The 19205-nt window shown below is 43.4% G+C and overlaps 1 protein-coding gene across 1 annotated transcript in view; it reads right to left on the bottom strand.

Moving 5' to 3' along the window:
- Positions 1-105: 105 nt before the first annotated feature.
- The window catches only part of LOC119889907 (ubiquitin carboxyl-terminal hydrolase 34-like), a 40834-nt gene continuing 21734 nt past the window's right edge, over positions 106-19205 (bottom strand). The window contains 33 exon segments of the mRNA XM_038700858.1: positions 106-184; positions 460-515; positions 946-1092; positions 1354-1419; positions 2896-3050; positions 3053-3058; positions 3990-4294; positions 4437-4492; positions 4668-4772; positions 6012-6164; positions 6773-6897; positions 7134-7174; positions 7263-7345; positions 7438-7638; positions 7837-7923; positions 8112-8195; positions 8521-8643; positions 8791-8916; positions 9030-9245; positions 9479-9579; positions 9731-9881; positions 10151-10277; positions 10378-10540; positions 10812-10911; positions 11149-11262; positions 12868-13022; positions 13987-14069; positions 14432-14527; positions 15336-15425; positions 15738-15865; positions 16329-16447; positions 16597-16811; positions 17132-17856. Of these exon segments, the coding sequence (XP_038556786.1) occupies positions 504-515; positions 946-1092; positions 1354-1419; positions 2896-3050; positions 3053-3058; positions 3990-4294; positions 4437-4492; positions 4668-4772; positions 6012-6164; positions 6773-6897; positions 7134-7174; positions 7263-7345; positions 7438-7638; positions 7837-7923; positions 8112-8195; positions 8521-8643; positions 8791-8916; positions 9030-9245; positions 9479-9579; positions 9731-9881; positions 10151-10277; positions 10378-10540; positions 10812-10911; positions 11149-11262; positions 12868-13022; positions 13987-14069; positions 14432-14527; positions 15336-15425; positions 15738-15865; positions 16329-16447; positions 16597-16811; positions 17132-17856 (4458 nt within the window). The 3' untranslated portion in view covers positions 106-184; positions 460-503.

Below are 19205 nucleotides of genomic sequence, written 5' to 3'. Positions count from 1 at the left end.
ACTTTTTAACAGAACATTATATGAGATAGTGTGAAGCGACTTTGATAAATGTACAGGTTTTTCGGTTTTTTTTGGAGCTGATGTTTGCTGTGTTTTGCATACTTACGTAGATGTTCTTCATATCCGCCACCTGACATCTGACTGTGTAAAACTCCTCAGCAGTCTGACTGACGTGGTCACAGTCCTGCAGGACAGACGACAAAAAGTGTCAGAACTAAATTGGGAAAATGCTTTCTGAAGATACTAAGTACAAACTTAAGATGTATAGTTCAATGCAGGTTCTTAAACCTGAATTCAACATGAGAACAGTGGATATTCTTAATATGATAATAAAATATTTGTAAAGGTGCCAGAAACACAAACTAAATCGAGCAAAGATTAAATTTCAAATATAAATGGATTTCTGTATATAAAAGGAAAATTCACAGACTAGAGACCAGAGTATATCTTTAAACTCACCAGAGAGACCACATTGTTGGTGATGACGCCTCCAAACAGAGTCTTCACTGTGTTTTCTGTGAGACAAAGAAGAGAAATTAATTAATTAATACAGTTGATTCCCATTTTTTTTTTCAACTTTGATGTGTCAAGACGTGGACATCAGGCTGTTAAATATGTAAACCTAACTATTTTTTAGCATTTTGTTATGGTTAATTATTTCTAAGCTTTTTGTAATGTTCTTTATGTCTCATCTGAAAATATGCTTTTATTTCTTTAACTCAAATTCATTTAAATATCAGGTTTTTCGGTTTGTTTAGGATCAACCTCTGACATTATTGGGTAATTCTATAATAAGGAAATTTGTTGTTGGGTTTTTATTCCTAGAAAGAGTTGTAGCGTTTGTGGAGACACTGTAAAATGGCTTGATATAAGTAAAATTTCACTGTTTCGCTCTGTTGGGGATTGGTTGTTATTGGTGTGACTTCTGTAGCGCTGTGTGTTTACCAGCTCCTGGGACATCTCCTCTATCTTGGTGATGAGGTCGGTGAAGAACTCTGTCATGTCCTTCTGCTCTCCAGTGTTGAGAGGCTGTTTGTCCATGGTGTAGGTCTTACAGAACGGCCGCGGGTTGTACGCTTTCCTCTCACTCTCCTGAGCAGACAAAGCATTGGACAGAGATGATGAGACAGCTGTGTGGCTGCTTCAAACTCATAACATCAACTACAAAGGTAAAGAATCTTAAAACTAATATCCATTTCTAATTTAACTGGTAACAGATAAGCAACATGTTGTATATTACTTTATGATATTAACATCTAATTGAATTTTGCCTTTCATATGCGAGGGCAGGCTATTTTCTCTGGTATTGGGTTTCACTATAAACACAGTTGGAGGTGTAAATGTAAAACTCACCATGAGATATGTGAACATCTTCTGCAGTTCCAGCAGCGTGGTCTTGTGTTTGATATCCTCAGCATACTGTGCACACATACACACACACACACACACACACACACTTGATGAGAATCTGCTTTGAATTTGACTGATGTTTTAACGATGTGGGGTGGTGGATAGGACACTAGGGATGCAACGATTTTGTTGGCGCAATTATTGTCAGGGAAATAATCACGGTTTCACGATTATTATGCATTAATTTATTTCACAACACTAGTAATGACTTAAGTACATTTTTAATATTAATTACATTAACAATTATATTTTTATAATATGTAAGTATTATTAATATATGAGGAATATTAACTTTTATCCCCCAGGGGAAATTGTTATAAAGGAGGGGAATAAACTGAACTGTTACTGTCATCAACTCTCATCCGTACATATAAGTTTTAGTGAAAGAAATGGAGTGCAGTGTTAACTGAAATGCAGTTAAGTGGTAGCCTATAGTCCTGAAAGTCTATAAGCTCCTGATGTTATGTTAGTGTTTTACACCTGGCAACACAGACAGAAGACAACATGATGTAATTTTAAATGTTCACTGACTGAAGGTCTTGTGAGGACTAGCCTACGTTCTCTCATCCATAAAGGCCCTTTCAGAAAAGAGGCGATTTGCAGTGCGTGGAAGCTTCTTAGCGCTAAAGTTCAACTACTTTGACCGCAGCGTGCGCGCGAGCTCACCTTGCGGTGCACGTTGCTTGACGCAGCAACAAAAATAATGGGCCTCAATGCTGTTGTTGCGGCGGGTCTCAAAGGTTACGCGCTGCTTTGGTTGTTTACGTTGCACTGAAAGCTCGACTCTCACCGCCACGGTAAGTGATTGTAAGTGACACGTTTATATTTAATTTCCTACCAACTTGCAACGTTATTTAATATAATGTATCAGGCCTACCTCTACCTTTACTTGGGTGGTGATCCCGCAGGTTCTCCATCAAGTTTAATGTAGGCATTCACTCCTTTAGCAGCAACCTTTTAACCGCAAGTTTTTGAACAGGTGATCCGTCATCTTCAGTAACGCCCTGGTCAGACTTCCTGTACGCTCCCACAATGCCGACTTCAGCCGTTTCTTTGGTAGAAATAAAGCTTCACAATTTGGTCCCTCTGCCAGAGTTAAGCCAGTGTACAGTAGCCTCTGATAAGCGCGACACTTTGAGCTGGCGCACCGCTCGTCTAACTTTCTTTTCGTTTTGTGCAACAAAAACACTCCTTTATGATTAATTAACGGTGACGTTTTAAAGAGCGGTTAATAGTGAAATCCGGTAATCGCTGCATCCCTATAGGACACATGCCTTTGGTGTGAGAGACCCGGGTTCAATTCCCACTGTGACACATCCACTGAGCAAGACACCCTCGTTGCTCCAGGGGCCTGCGACCTCTGACATATATAACAATTGTAAGTTGCTTTGGATAAAAAAGCGTCAGGTAAATGTGATGGAATGCTCTGCCCTGAGTTTGGTCTTGCAGGCCACTGCAGTGCAGTGTGGTCTTGCTGCCACTGACCTTAGCAGTGAAGACAGCCTGGCGGGCCTCAGGGATCATGTAGAGCTGCTGGATGGTGGAGGCCAGGTAACAGGTTGCTCCCAGGTTAGTCAGACCCACGAAGCGACACTCAGCCCGAACATCGTCATGGGGCCAGTAGTCCCACTTGTACGGGCGTGAGAGGCTAAAGGAAGAATATCAGAAGAAAGTTTTGGCATTTTTTTAGGAAATGTCTGATGTACCTGGTGGCACTTTTGCCTACTGGTATATTTAGACACTTTTTTCCTGTTAAACCTACACTAACCAATATTTCTGACATTAAATTTTAGCTCACTGTTGTAGTTTTAAAGCACATTTACTGTAGAATAGTTCATTCGCTGTAAAGGTTGTCCCAGTCTCTCCAGCACTGATCCCACTAGAGGGACAATGTCTCACAGAAACAGACTGGATTCAATGTAGCAAAGCTCAAATTGAGTCAGATCATCGTCCCAGAGGACTTCTGACACAGAGTGTAGCTTGCAGATGGGGTTCCTACTATAATTTTAAAAAAGTGATTTTTCGATTCAGATTCGTCAGGTGGTCAGAAACACAACTCTAAATAAATTATATGTTGCTTTGTGTCTGGTGGATGTGTAAATAATAAAGGTTTTCTAAGGTGGTGTCATGGTGTTGTGCGTCTGTACGCTTGTTTTGAAATTTTTATGCTTAATGGCTAAACATGCAACGCACATGTTACAACGCAGCTTTAAAGTAAACTAGAATTTTCTGCATGTCCTTGAGGTGCTTATCAGTAATATAATTTAGCATGTGCATGTAGTATTTCCATTTGTTAAAATTCATAATATTTGGAATTCTGTATATACTGTTGCTGAAAACAAGCCATTAAGGCAAATCTGTGTGTTGGTAAGAAGAGAAAATTGGTAAGAAGGGATTTTTGTTATTTGATTCATTAATATTAAGTTAATTTCATCAGGTTATTTTATAAAGTTTCCTTGAAATCATAAAACAAAATAATGCGGTAAAGAAACGATGAGCCAGCACGTTAGCAGAGAAGAAACCTTCAGACCTATAAAAGACCAAACCAAATGAAAAAGTGACGTAGCCAGCGTCCTCACCTTGCATGTGCTGCGACATGACCCAGTTGTGGAGCAGCCTGTAGTTCTCTACTGAGCCCTTCACCGTCTCCACCAGCAGGTCGTAGGCGGCGGCCCGGGCAGCGTGGGACTTGCATTTGGGCTGAGCGCGGTCGGCCAGACTTGGCAGCAGGAAGAGGAGGTTGTGGACGTCCCGCAGGAACTCCTGACCCTCACGGGAGAACTTGAAGGGGGGCTTGTGTTTGAGGACGCTGGTGGCGAGACGCAGGAGGCCGGTCAGCCCGTCGTCCTCGATCGTCCCGTCCTGCTGATCCAGGATCTCACGGCTGGAGGGGAGAGGAACACGGAGGTCATGGCGGGCGGGTGTTTCACACTGAACAACAAACTAACCATACAGCTAAAGAATAAGCAACTCAACCCCCTTCTCAAAATAGAAAAGAAACTGTATTCAGTATATGCCTGTCTGACCTCCTGATGCAGTCGGCGAGGTGTCGGGCGAGAGCGTCCAGGTCCAGCAGGGTGGTCTGCATCGAGCCGGCCAGCGACAGAGAGGGAGAGACCTTCTGTGAGTTCAAACAGACCAATACTAGCAACAGTTCAATAAAACATCACAACTATACTACCAACTGCACAATTAACTGGATCTATCAAGCGACTTAAGATCAATATGACATCTGTACTGTGGTCTGAGGTTCCCACCTGGCTGGCGTCTTTAACATGGATGTTGTCGATGAGTTTACAAAGCAGCCAGAAGTATTCCTTACAGCCCGTCCTTAACAGAGGCTCCTCTTCATAGTCCTCCATCTGCAAATACACGTTACCATCGAACTCTCTTGTTAAAGGCAAAATACACACATTCTGCACTCAGTATCATCTTCATAAATTAAAGCAGAATCATTAGTAGAGTCACTCATAGTGTGATTAAAAAGACGGGTAATTTTGTCTGCAACTTCTGCAGGTAAACGACTGCAGCGGGGCTGTCAACTTGTTTGTGTGCTTGCTGGGTTCCTGAAGACGAGTTTTCTGTTGAGATTTGGACACGGGCTGAAATTTGAACCTAGATTAGGACTCATTGGCTGCGTTCAGACTGCAGGCCAAAGTGACCCAAAACAGCATCACATGGAATCTGATCTTTTCCTGTAAGGCCCAGTATCATAAGTGGTCCAAATCAGATACAGGTCGGATTTTCTGAAATGTGAACTTGTACAGGTGGAAACAGAGAGAGAATCTTGTGTTGTAGGGCTTGTACTCGCTGTAATGGTCATGAATGCAATGAAAAGTACACAAGTTGTGAACATTTGCCATGAATCAGGAGAATTGTGACGCCTGGAAGAATGGGGAGGTTTAGAAAGTATGAGCGAACCTCTGTGGCCTCCATGTTTACTTCTGTGTAACACATGGTAGCTTCAACTTACACTGTAAATTTCCAAGTAAACTGAGGCCTATTAAACCCTTTTCTCTCTCTCTCTCTCGCCTGTCATTCACCAGTCTTTTGCAGACTTTTGCGTGCGTGCTGCTTCAAGTAGCCGGCTGTTTAAAAACGATAATATTATTGTGGGTTCATCAACTGTGATAAATTTCCGAAAGTCCCGCGCGGTGCGGACAACTCTGCACAACACCAGCGTCTGTCTCTTCAGCAAGTGTTCCTCTTCTGTCACCACACACACGCTACGCTACACATGTGCACTGACGCCCCAGGGTTAGGGTAACAATTTAGGATTTATTTACGCACTTTAAAAACATTTGTTGAAAAGTTTTTTGTTTGTTTTTTTAAATGTTTATTTACAGCATTAAATGTTGAAATGTATTACTGTATACACCAAAACTCCAGAGTGCGTCTGTATTCAGAACGTGTCCCAGTCTCTCAAGCACTGATCCCACCAGAGGGAAAATGTCTCACTGAGGAAACTGGTCTCACTGTAGCAAAGCTCAAATTGAGTCAGATCATTGCCCCTGAGGACTTCTGACACAGAGTGTAGCTTGCAGTTTGCTGCGTACTTTCTTCTATGGAGTTCAGCTTGAGTGTGTGTATGCGAGACCCACCCTCAGTGGTTTGAGGGCCTGTGCGTCAGGCAGGAACTTGAGGAGCGTGGAGGCGGCGAGCAGCAGGAAGGATCTGTTGATGGACTCTCCTCCCTCCAAACCCGAGAGAGAGAGCTTGTAGAGGCCGTTACACGCCTCGTGTCTCACAGCCGGCTGAAAACAACGACAAAAAGTCAGACGACAAACTGATGGAAGTGTTTAAGTTACAGATTTCTTTGTGAAGTCTACATGTTGTTTGTTTTTGCTTGCTTTGTGTGAGAGTGCTCTTCTTCTGTGGTTTTTGGAACCGGTTAAGGCATCTCAGTCCTGTGATTTGTTGCCCTTGGTATTCAGCTGGATCACTCGAGCTTTTATAATTAGTTAAACTCTTCATATATAACATTGGCAGCTTGCTGGCAGAATACCGGCTCTGGTGCATTAAATCAAGCGCTCCCCAGTCTTAAATGAAATAACTTATTTAAGGCATGATTCAATATCTTGCTTATTTGCCTTCATGTACTGCCACTAATGATAAGATCAACACTCTCTCATCTGTCTTATCTATGAAACTGAAGCCTGCAGCAGCCTAGCAGAGCCTAACATGTTTCATCTCATTTGTTTACCAAGGTATAATAACAACTTGACATTTTTACAGTTCTGTTTTTGTATGGATTAAACAAACAAACAATATATAAAGTGTTAATTAGTGAGCTTTATAAGAGCTGGTAGGTGCCGTTTATTCTAAACTTATTGGCGCCCTGTGGGTGTTTGGACCGGCTCACCTCGGGCACCAGCAGGGTAAGTTTCTTCAGCCAGTCATGAAGGTGCTCGCTGTCGGCCAGACTGGACTTCACCGTGGAGGAGCAGTGAGCCCAGCTCACCAGCAGCCACATGGAATAGTGAGTCACTTGTGAGAAAGAGAAATCGCAGTCATGTCAATGCCAAACATCAGTGTTTGAATCAGGTCCATTTCTGTTGTTGTTATTGACTTCAGAGGCCCGATTTGTTTTGGGGTTAGGTTTCTCTATCCTCTCTGCATGCTTCTGTTTTCCCTTTTCCTTTCAGAGTTTTATCGTTGATCGTTGTGGGGAAATTTACATCATGAAAGCGAAATGATAATAAATGTAATTCTTAAGTTCTCACCTTCATGACGAGACCTGTGGTCAGACTGAGCCTTCAGAACTCTGTTGAACAAAAGACAACATGTAAATTATACTTTATCTAGTATTGAAACACCAGAAGAACATTTTTTTGTTCTCATGTATTTGTCACCGGTGCGCGAGGTTGTCGTAGGTGTAGGCCACGTTGATCAAGCGTTGGATGAGGTTGGTACCCTGTACGAGGCTGAGGAACACCTGCAAATCACCAGACAGATCAGCTGATGATCAAATCCCGGAGTGGCTGAGATAATCGCTGCTGCACAGATCCTCAACAAGCAAACATTTACCTCAGTCAGCCGAGGGATGTGGAGGCCTTTCCCGTGCTCTACGGTGGACTTGCGGGATTTGCCAGGCCATGCACGCTTCCGTTGGCTTTCGGCCAGGCCGGACCATGAGAAGACGTCGTGGTAGGCCAGGTCCAGGTCTGCAGGGTCCACCGCGAACTGGCAGATCAGCTTGAGCAGGCAGGCCAGGCAGTCCAGCAGCCACTGCAGAGGAGACAGAAAAGAGAAAATGAAAACCTCACACGAGCGGCTGAGAGACTTCGTTAAGAAACACAAATCAAACAACTCCTTCCATTTACACTCAGATTATCAAAATGTGTAATTGAACCCAAATCATCTTAAGTAACCAGCTTACTGAAGAGAAAACCTTCCCCTGATTTCTAGGGACATAGCCTCTCTCACCACAGTCCAGGATTCCTGGTCCTTGGGCTCCAGGATGCCCGAGTTGAAGATCTCCAGGAGCAGCTGCAGGCCTCCAGACGAAACAAACTGGACGAGAGAAAGACAAAAACTGAATCCTACTGTAGCTGTTTGGAATCGACTCTTTTTCTATTCTACATACATTCACATAAATACTTTTATCCATTTAGCTGACGCTTTTATCCAAAGCGACTTACAACTGCCATATCTGTCATAAACACAATGACATCCATCACAGATGTTGTGCTGTGTTGTACCTTGCAGCTCCAGGTGTTCTTGCTGTTTTCTATCTGATCTTCACTGGAGTCGTCAGAGTCTGGATACAGATCACTGTAGCTGCCCTGGAAATACAAACAGTGAGATTTGTAAACAGTACAAACATACAAGTCTAAAGAGCACAAGGAGGTGCTGTTTTTATAAATCTGTGTTGATGTTGTTCATGTACATAACACACACCTGGATGCAGAAAATAAATATTTATCCATTTCAGCATTTTCAACTTTAGAAAAGAAATGTTTTATTTCTATTTTCATCTTGTCTTAACTCCTAATTCTGCCTTCACAATAGACAAACTGAAGAAAACTCCAGAACACATTACAAAACCAGACACAAGATAATGTATGTGGACAGGTCTTTTTAAAAATAAATAATAGTGTTTTTCCTTACAGTGGACTCTCGGTGGATCCGTCGGTTGGGTTTGCCCAGAGCCTCGATGATCTCCAGAGCGTACAGCAGCTTGTGGGGACTTTTAATCCTCAGCAGCTCCTTCCAGCACAGTCCCTCCCCATTCTAGACACCACCAAAAGTTCAGTTATTCGGTGCTGATCTCTGCGTTTCCTATTCTCTATGTATAAATCTTTGCTCTTCTTGAATTCTGACACCGGGATTTAGTGCTCTGTCATTCTGCCGTTAACTCATGAAAGTTTGGTGACTTACCGCATCGTCAGAGATGTTCTGAAAGGCCTGCAGCATCTTGGGACACGTAGGAAGCAGCATCAGCAGCTCCCAAACCCGACGAGAGAGATTCTCTGCATGGAGGTGAAGCTCCTCACACCGCATGCTCTGCATGGACACACACACACAAAACCCTTTCATTTTTAAGTTCCTGCGATCTTTTTGTCCACATTACTTGTTGCTCTGCATACATGCATCCTTCTTCCATCAGTCACACCAACCTCAGGGTTTTCATGGTCCTTCTCTGTGTTGACGCTGGGCGGTTTGAAGCAGGCCAGCATCTCCAACAGGTCGAACAGTGTGGTGAGGTGCGGCTCCTGGAGGAGCAGCAGCATGGGGATGTGCTCCTTCTGGGGAGGAGGCAGACAGGAGGCCGGTAGCTGTATGCCATCCCCCTTCCTCTCCCTCCGTGGAGCTCCCAGAGACACAAACACCATCTGGATCAAACAGACACACATGACGCGGCAATGATTCACCTGTGCTGGGTTTTACACAATCTGCCACCAGATGATTAGAAATAATAAAACAACAAATGCAGACTTTTGGACTGACAAAAAGTAGTAATTAATTATGTAACAAAAACTTTTTATTTAGACCACAGTCTCCAAACTCTGTCTTGAAGTTGGTGGTTTTTAGGTACTGACAAACATAAGGTAAGAGAGGCAGTCACCTGCATGTCTTTGAAGCCCAGCTCATGCAGAGTCTTCTCGTCGTAGTCTGTAGTCAGCTCGTGGCCAGAGGAGATCATCCTGACTGGTCCCATTAAACCACCTGCAGGACACAAAACACACTTAACACCCCAGCTCACAAAGGCTTTTAAAAAGGCATCAAACCAGGGGGACGTGGTGACCGTGTGACAACTGGTCTGGAGAGGTTTGTTTGTGAGTAAACAATAACAAGGGGAGGGTCAGTGGGAGCTGACCTGGGAAGTCTCCCGACTGCCGGCCGCTCTGGCCGAACTCCTGCAGCTGAGCCTGCTGGTTCATCTGCTCCTTCTGCAGGTTCTCGTACCAGTGGGTCACCTCAGCTCGCAGGTCTGCGACCTGGTCACTGGGGTACATCTCGATCGTCATCTGAAAGTTGACACAAAGTATACATAAAGGTTGAACCTAAAGACGTAACTGTTTGAGATTTACGTTAAGATTCAAATAAACGTTGACTCGAAAGATTCAATTCCTAATAAAAAATTAAAGCCAATATGATATTCATTGTCTACCTCCATGTTTTCACTGTAAGCCACTATGCGTGGAATGCATTATCATAATGTCCTCATGTAGCAGCGAATTTCACTGGGACAAAACAAAAACTTAAACCAGTGTAGTGTGCAGTGTAGATTTGTCACCTTGTCAGGAAGGCCGGCGGGCTGACAGACGATCCGGAGCGGCAGAGACTGTTTGTCGCTCAGTGCCTTCAGGTGGCTGCTGATTCCCGTCCCCTCGATCTGCCACTGCCGCAGGTGGTACGCAAACCTGACAGGACAGGAAGAGAAAACACTGTGCTGCTGAGATGCGTTTTTACATTAATGGCTGTATATCTGAGTCCTCCCGTAAGTATTTCTGGTGTGTGTACCTGCGTCGAAAGGCCTCCAGGTGTGTTTTGAGCATGAGTAGCCCCCTCTCGATGCTGGTCAGGCTGGAGTGGGCGTCCTTCTCCAGGTTGGCTGAAGCCATCAGCAGACTCTCCATGCACTTCCTGATAAACTCCTGCTCCTTCTCCAGGCCTGTCTTACCAGCTGGAGATGTTACCATACACATAGCATACAGAAAAGACATGATGCAGGACAAAACCAGATATTTCTTTTCTTTGAAGTCGTTAGTCACATGGTAAAAAGATGTTTGATATTCAATTTGACATAAAATGTAGCTTTCTGTTGATAAGCGACAAAAGCCAAAGATAATCAGATTCAAGGTAAAAAAAAAAAACACTTGATATGACAGTCAAAATATTTGCATTAAGGTGTGTAAACGGTGTTTTCTGAGTGTAAACGACGGAGGAACACTAACCGTTGATGTAGTAGGAGTTAATGTACTGGATCGCGGCGCGGCTGATATCAGCAGACTGAGCTCTCAGAGCGATGCCCCACAGCTGGTCCATCCCACACAGCTGGAGACAGACACACACACACACACACACACACGGGTAACTGTCTCTGGTTTAACTAAAGATGAGTACTTCTAACATGTATGCAAAGCTCCAGTCTCCACATTGTCTACAAACCTTTTTCCACAGCAACAAATATAAAGTTATTAAAGTTCTGCCAATGTTATTATACATTTGTTTTTTGTTTTTTTTAAATACTGTTGTAAATCTGAAGGAATGACTCAGAAGGAGTTTGTTTACCTCACAGCTGGAGGCGTTGTCCAGTGCGCTGGTGGCGAGGCGGGCTAGGTTACAGAGGTGTTGAAAGAGGTTGAGGCCCGTCATGCTGATAGTCTCTGGCTTCAGCTGGGGCATCTGGAGACACACACACACACAAAAAACAACATCAACACAGCTGTTCAGGGCTAATTACCATGTTTCCACTGGAGCTCAGCTTAAATCATCCAGTGGAATAAATGTAAGAAACTCTGCTGTAAACTGTCTCATTAAGTAGAGTTGTTTTTCCTTCTCTCATTGTCATCTGACATGATCATAGATGAATTTGCTGAGGACAAACTGATAGGTCTACTTCTGACAACTGATATGTCTAACAACTCTCAACAAAATCTCATTGGTCTTTCTCTTCTTCGAAGAAAAAACACTTTTCTAGATAAGCTTCACATGCTGGGATAGGTTTGAACTTGAGGAAGATGCACAGTTTAGAAATTCTCAAAGTGGGTTTCCCAAGGTTAGTAAGTTCACATGGAATTGCCAAAACAAGTGTAAATTGGTTAAAGAGTTCCTTCAGAGATACATTAGTTTTTTGGGATGTTGAATGAACTTTGTTTCCTACTATCCCAGAGTCAGAAACTAATAAGTTGGCTAATAGGCCCTAGATTTTGCGGGTGAGGAAATAACTCGGCGAGGAGGCACATCGTTTCGTTCAAGAGCTGAGATGGCTTGGTGTGGTGTTTGTCCCGCCCCTCCTGGACTGTGATTGGATGACTGGGTAAAAAGTGACAGTGACGAGCGCAGCATTCTTCCCAAAGCTGAACATTTTTCAACTCTCTGCGACTGGGAAAAAACGCTCAGCGCGGAATAGACGCCAGCGGCGCATCGTTACCATGTAGTACCATGTAGTAAAAACGTGACGCTCCCATTGGAATGAACTGGCCTCAGGAAAAAAAACTCTTTGCCGGACACAGGCCCAAAGGCATCCAGCAGTTGTGCAAAGGGGGTGTGAGCGGAGGCCCACAGTCTTAAGACTTTGATACCACCTCGTTTAGAAAACAGATAGATGGATGGACTACTTTCTACAGAAGTCTGAGGAGAAATGGGTTGTGCCGTTGAAATCATAATTAATTTTCTCTCTCTGATGTTTTATGAATTTCTAGATGCAGGAAATCTTCACGTAGTTTTCAGTTATGTGAAACATTTATCAAAACAGGCTCAGTCAAATCTCGTAGGAACTTCTTTTGTCAAATCACGTAGCAAAGGCTGAGGTTGTGAGGCAGTGGGTACATTTACAAGCAATCTAGAATCCCTGTTTTATCTTGGTTTTGATCTTTGGGAAACCTGGTTATTAACATGTCTGTATACATGATTCTATCCAGGTTTCTGATCATCTGTGTGCAGATGTGTCATGATGTCTCACCACCTCAGCCACTATATTTCCTCTACCAAATGAAGTACCTTTACCAAGAATTTCCCTGGTTTCTATCTGCGTACTCCAGGTAGCATATCCAGGTTTATACTCCAGAAAACTGTATCATAGCCAGGATACTCAAGGCTGCTCCTCGCCAAGAACAAAACATTCAGAATTCCAAGATAATTAGGAAATTCCAGCAGCAGAGGAAGCCCTGCAACTGAAACTAGTTCACCCAGACTTCAAGGACAATATTTGATGTCTGCCTTTTTTTTTTGTAAACTTCTCATTCCTGTATATTGCATCGTGTTTGTGTTTCCTCTCTCTGTCCTTACCTTCTCTAGAAAAAGATGTTTGTAGGTCTCCATGCCCATAGCGTGCTGGTCCTTGCTGCGGACCTGATTGAGGAACCAGTGCAGCGCGTCGTCGTAACACTCGCCGTCCTCCACCAGGCAGTGCCACAGGATGTCCACCTGCTCCAGACTCAGTCCTGAAAGACGGAAAAACACACAAAGAAAAACACAAAATCACACACCTACACCTTCTTTACCTAATACAACACAGACAGGTGCGATGTGCCAACATCAAAAGGCCTTTTTGTTGTTGTTCGAGTTTGATTTTATTGTGAAATATTTGATAGTTTTACCTCTTTATGCTTAGAATATTACTGAAAATTAAAATTAGGAAAAAATCATTCTGTGCAGACTAATTTTATGGTGATCTATAACTGAAGTGTTCATGGTACTTTCTATTGCCCTCAAAGAATCTACATAAATCTAAGATATTCAAAAAATAAAATTAGCAAAACTTGGGATTTAAAATAGAACAACTAAAGATAAGAACAATAACAGACGAAGATGAAGCAGACAGAAGAAATTCTATCATCCCCTGATACAGTATAGTTACTGTTGTTTTTCTGGAAGAGTACAACAGGTACAAGAGGCTTTTAGATGTCAGTCAGGATGAAAACCTGCCTGGATCTCAACTACAGTCCCTCACTCTCAAACAGAGTTACGTCATTCTCGCTCACAACACAGACAAAAGGGAGCATTGTGCTGGACCTCTATTGCATCAGGGTGGCAGGAAACATTTCTCAGAACGTTGGCACATAAACCTAATACCACCTGTATAACTAGACATAAGAAGGGATAGATGAGGGGATTTTTTTAATGATTTATTTGGATGAACTAAAGCTTGAACAGTCATTAAATTTCAATATCTAAAAGATGACGTGTTTATTTTATACACATTCATGCCAGCTTTACACATATTCTTCAAAATTAAGTGTTACAGTTACAACTGCAGGATTAAATTTTTAGTGCATAAAAGTGTCTTCAGCTTGTGAATCAACACGTTAACTATCTTTTAAGTTGGACTTAAATGTACTATAAATCCTTTTGTTTTCCAAACCACGTTTCTGTTCTCTGAGCAGAATAAAAGAAGCTGATTCTTACTGAAGTGGTCTGGAGATCCCAGTGTGGAGAAGACGCAGGTGAGGAACTGCAGACGGACCTGGACCTCCGCGCTGTGGCTGTAACTGCAACGGCACGTCAAAGGGAGACATGTCAGCATCAGGTGTGACCTTTTTTAAAATCATATGATTTTTACTGGAATCCATAACTTTATCATACAGAGAGAAACGTCTGTGATTTTAATGTGTTTTCTTGATGCGTGTTACTGCTCATGTATGTTTGGAACAACCTTAAGGAAACTAGGTATTAAACTAGATATTTAAGTAGCGTTTGTCAACATGACTGAACATGACAAAAGGGCAGCACAAAAGCGAATTAAAACACATATTTTTGCAGTGATCTTGCTTTTAATCCTTGTTGCAGCTCTGTAAAGCACTCTGATGAACCAGAACTGAGTGGGACAGAGCTGACAGGCTGACAGACTTACAGCGCAAACTTGTGCAGGTGTTCACGGACTTCTTGGATGTAGTGCTGCAGGTTGTCGAAGAACAGTTTCATCATGTGCAGCTCCTTCTCAGCCCACCTGGCAGGACCGACAAACACATCAGTACCACACTCATGATATTAGATAGTTCCCTCTTCATGTCATCATAAATTTAATTTAGGAGCCATTTAACATCTTAAGACCAGTAAAAGTTTGGAACGTGTGCAGGACAAATTGTAAAATATATGTTTAAAGAATACACAGCTTGAAGTACACTATATAGACAAAAGTACTGGGACACCTACATCCCATTCTAAATTCATAGGCATTAATATAGTAATATAGAGTAATACAGAGTCCGGCCCAGCTGCTTTGTGGGGTTTCTGCCTCCTGAATAATCTGTTGACATCATTCTCTGAGATGGGGAAGGGAGAGGGTGGAGCTGGCCAGCTCTGAGGAGGGGGCGGAGGAGATGGTGGACTGGGGCTGACGCTGAGCGGAGGAGTCATGGAGTCATTTTTGCCCATTCATCCAGAAGAGCATTTGTGAAAACAGACTTTGGATTGGAGGACCCTGGCACGCAATCCCAAAGGTGTTTGATCGTGTTGAGGTCAGGGCTCTGTGCGGGCCAGTCAAGTTCTTTCACACCAAACTGGGAAACCCATTTCTTTATAGAGCTAGCTTTGTGCATGGGGGCATTGTCCTATTGAAACAGGAAAAGGCCAAACACAAACTTCTGGGAGAACTATTATCTAAAATTATATGATGTAGCATCAAGATTTCCCTTAAAGACCACACAATGAAATAACAGCCCCTTCCAACTTTTGTCCATATAGTGTCCACTAGCTGTTCAACACATTAATCTGAACTTGGCTGCTCTGATACACAAGCTAGAAACATTACTTACATGGTGATCCAGTGGGTGTCGTAGCTGGAGCCAAACTGCTGAAAAGTGCCAAAAAGCTTGGGTAATAGACGCAAGGAAACCACAACAGACCTGAGGTTAAGACAAAAAGATGAGGGTCAAAACAAAGACAAAAAAATATTTTTTTGTTGCTGTGTGACCAGTTTTTTTTCCTCTTTTACGTTATATTTGCAGACGTGATCATAAAAGATGTTATTTAAGGCAGAACAGCAGCACCAATAATGATCATCCTCCAATGTTACGTTACGGTGCTATGAAATATTTTCCATGCAGTTTTCAGACATTCAGATTTTAACGGTTTATTTGTGGAAATGATTGATTGATGAATTTTATTAAAACGCTGAATAAAAATGAGACCAATGCTCGGGTATAGGTGACCCTTACCTGTGGTGGGCTAAGTTGTCAAGGCAACCCTCGATGAAGCGCATTCGGATCTGTCTGTCAGTGAACCAACATACGAGCGAACACAGCAGCTTTTCTGCTTCATTAATCAGACCCTCAGACAGATGGATCTGAAAACACAAAGACAGACAAACGAAAAATCAGATCACACAGGAACACTGAGGATGTTGGCATTTCTGGCTTTGACTAGTGCTTATTCACCTGTGACGCACTGAAGAGCTCATTATTAATTAATTATTCTTCTCTTTATAATTTTGTTTTTCTCAGCTGTTGGTGCTTATATTTTTTTGGTCATGTTGCTTCTGGGAAACACTTTGTGATCATTAAGAGGAATCTTCTAATGAGAAAACCAATTATCACCTCTGGTCAAAGCCAAATGCTATAAAAACAAAAACAGTAACGCATAAAGCCATATATCACTGGAACAGTTTGCCATGCTTTATATATCGAGGAACTACAATAACAGTTTTTAAGTAGCAGCTAAAGAGGTGGTTGAAGACTCACTGCGTCCTACTGCTGTTCGTTGGTTGGTTAAGCACCACCTCTACACATTACAAACAAAAAAAGCCATACCGCGTCCTCGTCCTGCACCAGGTCCCACAGCAGAGTGTTGCCCTTCTTGCAAACATTGTCTAGGTTGATGTCAGTCACTGCGTGGCTGCTGGAGTACTGGTGCTTATGGACGGCTGGACCTGCAGAGATTAGAGCGCTCACAAAATTAGCTTCTCCGGTTCTTTGGGAGGTTGACATTTATTTTGTCTTGGGGATTTAACACAACGTATTGTATTGGTCAAAATAATCTGATTATTTCAAGCTTTTCAAGGCCCTGTATGTGGCTCACCTTGCACCAGGTGCTCATGGTAGATGGAGGCCAGGTTGGGGAGGTGCTGCTGGAGGTGGGAGCTGAGCTCAGCGTGGGAGTTGATCTGGACCAGCTCCTCCTCGCAGCCCGACTCCTCACCGTCAAAGTCAGCCATGTTCTTCTCTGACTTGGCGCTGACCTGAGAGCTGCTGCAGCTCACGTCGTCAGCACTCAGCATGTCCTCCACCATGGGACTGAGGGAGGGAAGACAGCTTTATAAAGGAGTTAGGGTGGCAGATAAAGATATTGAAAAACCAATGACTAGATTTCCATTAATTTAGCTGTAAATATGTTTTAAGTGACTTTCTGATCTTTCATCTAGCGCCAACAAGGCAAAATGTTCTTAATGTACACATGAAATACATAAACGCAACAAGCAGAATTACAAAAAAAAATATCAAGACAAATTTGAATTTTTGAGACCACAGATGTCACAAGATTCGTAGTTTTCAGTTTGTTCCACAAATGTCCTGAACAAATTTTCCTGAGACACGCATTAGGCTGGCGGCCTTACCCTTCATGATGGTGGTGATGATGATGGTGGTGGTGGTGGTGGTGGTGCTGGGGGCCAATAAAGCGGCGACAGTTAAAGAGCTCACTGCCCATGGCCTCTCCCAGGAAGTCCTCGGGCCGCGGGAGGCACGGAGGCTCCTGAGGCCCCTGGACCATCTGTGAGGGCCCGATGTCTGGTGGCTGCTGCTGGGGCTCTGTCCCCTCGGGCCGAGCGGACGAAGACGTAGAACAGGCATCCAACATCCTCATCCGGCCCTCCAATGACGTTGACGCTGTAACCATGACAGCAGAAGTCTCTGTGTTGAAGGGGAGGACCTTGGACTTGGCACCGCTCCCTGAACCACTGGGCCCTGCCCCCTGGTTTGGACCTTCACCGAGTGCCTCCCCCGCCTTCCTCTTCCTCGACTCCGTCTGCTCGCGGGGCTCCTTCTGTTGCCCGCCTTCAGCAGTCAATCTGTTTCCCTCTTCTTCGTCCTCTTCATCGTCCTCATCATCGTCCTCATCGTCTTCCTCTTCATCGTCCTCCTCCTCCTCCTCCTTTAATGCCTCACTGTCCGCCATGTCGTCAGAGTGCATCTCGCTGCCGGGGCTGCCAGCCGACTGGCTGGCTCGGCTGGAGGCAGCTTCGTTGCTGGAGGCCTCGCTGCGGCCGCTGCTGCTGCCCGGCCCGCTGCTGCCTTCCTCCACACTGTTGGCCGTCTCATCCGAGCTGCCCTGCATCGACTCCTGAGGACACAACAGAGACACACGACATCTTCACTTTAAAGGGGGAACATCAGCAGAGTGTAACAATATCACAAATGATCAGGTTAATTGTTAACTTGACTTAACTGAATGTTTCTGCTGCAATGTTCCACAAAATGAAAATCTCAGATATCATGTGCATCATTTTTGAACTTTCCAATCACCAATAGAATTTAAAACGTTCGTTGTTCTTTCCTTGCTGATATTTGCTACCATTAGTTTTTGTTCATCCAGTTCAATTGATTGTTTAAAATTTCAGATACGCAACTCAAATGTTTCCTGTGTCCATCAGCAGCTGTGTATCAAAGGGCCACTTAGGGCCTGTGTCCACCATAGCATTTTTTACCAGCTGAAAACGCCTAACTGAGAGATGATTGTTGTTTGTTCTGCATGGTAATGTGATTTAAATAGTTTTAAATCTTTATATATGAATGGGTGTGAGTACATTGTTGGTTATACGTATTTTATTTAAATATGGGCCCTAACAAATGGGGGTCCAAATAAACAATAAATAAAAAATGAACAAACTAAATATTCAATCTGTGTACAGACATTTTAATAATCCAGTTATGACAAAAGCGTAGCAAGAATATAATTAATAAAACTGTTTTTAAAAGGATCATCTTAGGACATTGTTCTCACATGAAGGAAGCTCCGTGACAAAACGACTCACTTTTTTTCCCCATACATACATACATAATTTCCGTGGAGGTCATGTGCTGCAAGTAGGCTACCTAATTTTACTGAATGTAAAATGTCACCACAAAAGTACGCAGGCCCTGCTCTGGCCCTTGCTCTGCATGAAGAGAAGGCTGAAACAGACCGAGGGACGGACTCGTCGTACGTGGGTCCACGAGATTTTGCGGGTGAGGGAATAACTCGGCGAGGAGGCACATCGTTTTGTTCAATAGTTGAGATGGCTCGGTGTGGTGTTTGTCCCGCCCCTCCTGGACAGTGATTGGATGAGTGACAGTGACGTGCGCTGCGTTTTACCTGAAGTTAAACATTTTTCAATTCTCCCAAATGAAAAAAAACGCTCAGCGTGGAAAAGACGCTCAACACCTCGTCGTGCTGCGGCGCTACCATTGAAATCAATTGAAAAATGACGCTGGCCTTTGGTGGACACAGGCCCTTAATCTACATCTGATGAGTTTATGACAGGGGAAATGCAAAATGAAAAAATAAAAATAAAACAGCACGGTTGCAGGATCCAAATCAGCTTAAAGCGTCTGTGTGTGTTGCATGTTTTTATATAACCTGAATGCACACTAACTGATGGGGACTTGTGTCACAGTAGAGACAAAAATTGAGGTCCCCATAGACGAGAGACT

The sequence above is a fragment of the Micropterus salmoides genome, unplaced genomic scaffold (assembly GCF_014851395.1).
Source record: "Micropterus salmoides isolate LMB-PRFRI ecotype aquatic unplaced genomic scaffold, ASM1485139v1 Ms_hic_scaffold_1, whole genome shotgun sequence".
NCBI lineage: Eukaryota > Metazoa > Chordata > Actinopteri > Centrarchiformes > Centrarchidae > Micropterus > Micropterus salmoides.
The sequence above is the reverse complement of the archived record's forward strand: the minus strand, read 5'-3'. Positions and strand labels throughout refer to the sequence as shown.